The sequence below is a fragment of the Trichechus manatus genome, unplaced genomic scaffold, assembly GCF_000243295.1.
Source record: "Trichechus manatus latirostris isolate Lorelei unplaced genomic scaffold, TriManLat1.0 scaffold00105, whole genome shotgun sequence".
Lineage (NCBI taxonomy): Eukaryota > Metazoa > Chordata > Mammalia > Sirenia > Trichechidae > Trichechus > Trichechus manatus.
The window spans coordinates 1,222,604-1,224,479 of NW_004444041.1; the positions used below are offsets into that span (position 1 = coordinate 1,222,604).

Below are 1,876 nucleotides of genomic sequence, written 5' to 3' on the forward strand. Positions count from 1 at the left end.
TGGGTATGAACGCAAAAGACTTGAGAACAGGGACTCAAATAGAAACTTGTACACCAACGTTCATAACAGCACTATTCTCAACAGCCAAAAGGTGGAAACATCCCAAGTGTCTGTCAGTGGATGAATGAATAAAACGCGGCCCATCCATACAATGGAATACTACTCGGCCATAAAGAGAACTGAGGTCCTGATACATGTTACAAAATGGATGAACCTTGAAAAGATGCTGAGTGACACAAGTCAAATACAAAAGGACAAATATTGGAGGATCTCGCTTGGAGAAAGTATCTAGAATAGGCAAATGTACTGAGACAGAAGCAGATCAGTGGTTACCAGGGGCTGGGGAGAGAGGGAAATGGAAAGTTAAAAAAAAAAAAAAAGGCACTCCTACAGCAGGACCCCTGACCTCAGGCAGAAGCCTTTCTCCTGCACCTGCCCCTACCTCATCTGTGCCTCACATTCTGCTCTTCCCAGGCAAAGGACAGGGGGTCCTGGGCCTGTAGCGTGGCGATCAGGCTGAGCATGATGGTCAAGAATAGGGTCTGCATCTTTGAGGATCTGTGTTCACAGCGTCGCAGCTCATGAGGTGCTTTGACGAGGCTGCACAGCTCCGTGCATAACTTCCCTTTATACCCCTGGGCTCCTGAGTCTTGAGCACTTGGCGCAGAAGGCTGATCACCTCCTTCCCCCCACGGTCATGTCCAATTCTCCATTGGGGAAGGTGCAATGTCATTATTATTGGAATCTGATGAATAACAACTAAATACCACCCCGAGAACAAAAGATGCAGAATGCTGGCCGTGTTTGCACCACCCAAGGGTGCCCGCTCACCGATAAGCCTATCTGGAAGGAGGGTGTTATCAGCACGAGAGAGTGGGCATTTGCACTCAGAACCACAGAGGGAGAGAGTGAATGGCTCCCTCGCATTCTTTCCCAACCCAGCACCTTCTCCGGTACCCTTGGCCTGGGATGTCTGCAAGTTCTCAAACCAGAGGTCTCACACTTCTACTTACCAAGAACTGGGCTTCAGAACTGGAGGGGGAGTTGCAATTAGCTGAATCCTGAATCCAACACCTGTTTACTTAACCTGTTAAGATTAGAATTAGGGCTCCAAAGAGCTCAGCCTCTTACCTCTCGCAGATGACCCCTTACACCTGCTCTACCCATGCCTGGGAGACTCCACCTTAGATCTTCCTGGAGTCTGGGGCACTATTTTATGTCTCAGGCTCAGTTTGAATATCTTCCCCTCAGAGTGGCCTCCCTAGTCGTCACCTGGAAACAATATCATCTCCCTTGCCCCACTTTGGTCTGTATGATTGATTATCTTGCATATCTTGTTTATGTCTTTGTATGTGTGTTCATTGACCATCTCCTGTCAGAATCTAAGCTTTCCATAAGGGGGAGTTGATTCTTGGTGTTCACAAGTTTATTACCACTGTAAGGAAGAATTCCAGCCCTATGTTAGGTGGTCATTAAGTATTTGTCGACTAAAGGAGTAAATGAAGTTATTTAGTCCCTTTAAATCTCAGATAATTCCTCTCTAACAAGGGGACTAATAAATTCTGTTGCTTGGATTATTGTGAAGATATGTTGACATAACATGAGAAGGATTATTGAGAGGATATGTTGAGATAACATAAGAAGGATTATTGTAAGGATATGTTGAGATAACACGAGAAGGATATTTGTGAGGCTACATGGAGATAATCTGTGAAGTCTGTAGGATTCCCTGGCATGTAGGAGGCTCAACAAACGTGGGTTTTCTCTGCAGTTCTTCCGTGGAATGGGACTCAGGGACCAGGCTGCTTCACAGCCCTATCACCAACACATATGTGAGTAACTCCCTTAACCTCTCTTGCTCTAGAACCCCAACTTC

The 1,876-nt window shown here is 46.2% G+C and overlaps 1 protein-coding gene across 1 annotated transcript in view; it reads right to left on the reverse strand.

Moving 5' to 3' along the window:
• Window positions 1-524, reverse strand: part of LOC105756638 (uncharacterized) — a 20,047-nt gene extending 19,523 nt beyond the window's left edge. Inside the window, exon 1 of the mRNA XM_023737642.1 lies at window positions 454-524. Coding sequence (XP_023593410.1) covers window positions 454-524 — 71 coding nt within the window. The remainder of the gene's footprint in view (window positions 1-453) is intronic.
• Window positions 525-1,876: the final 1,352 nt, after the last annotated feature.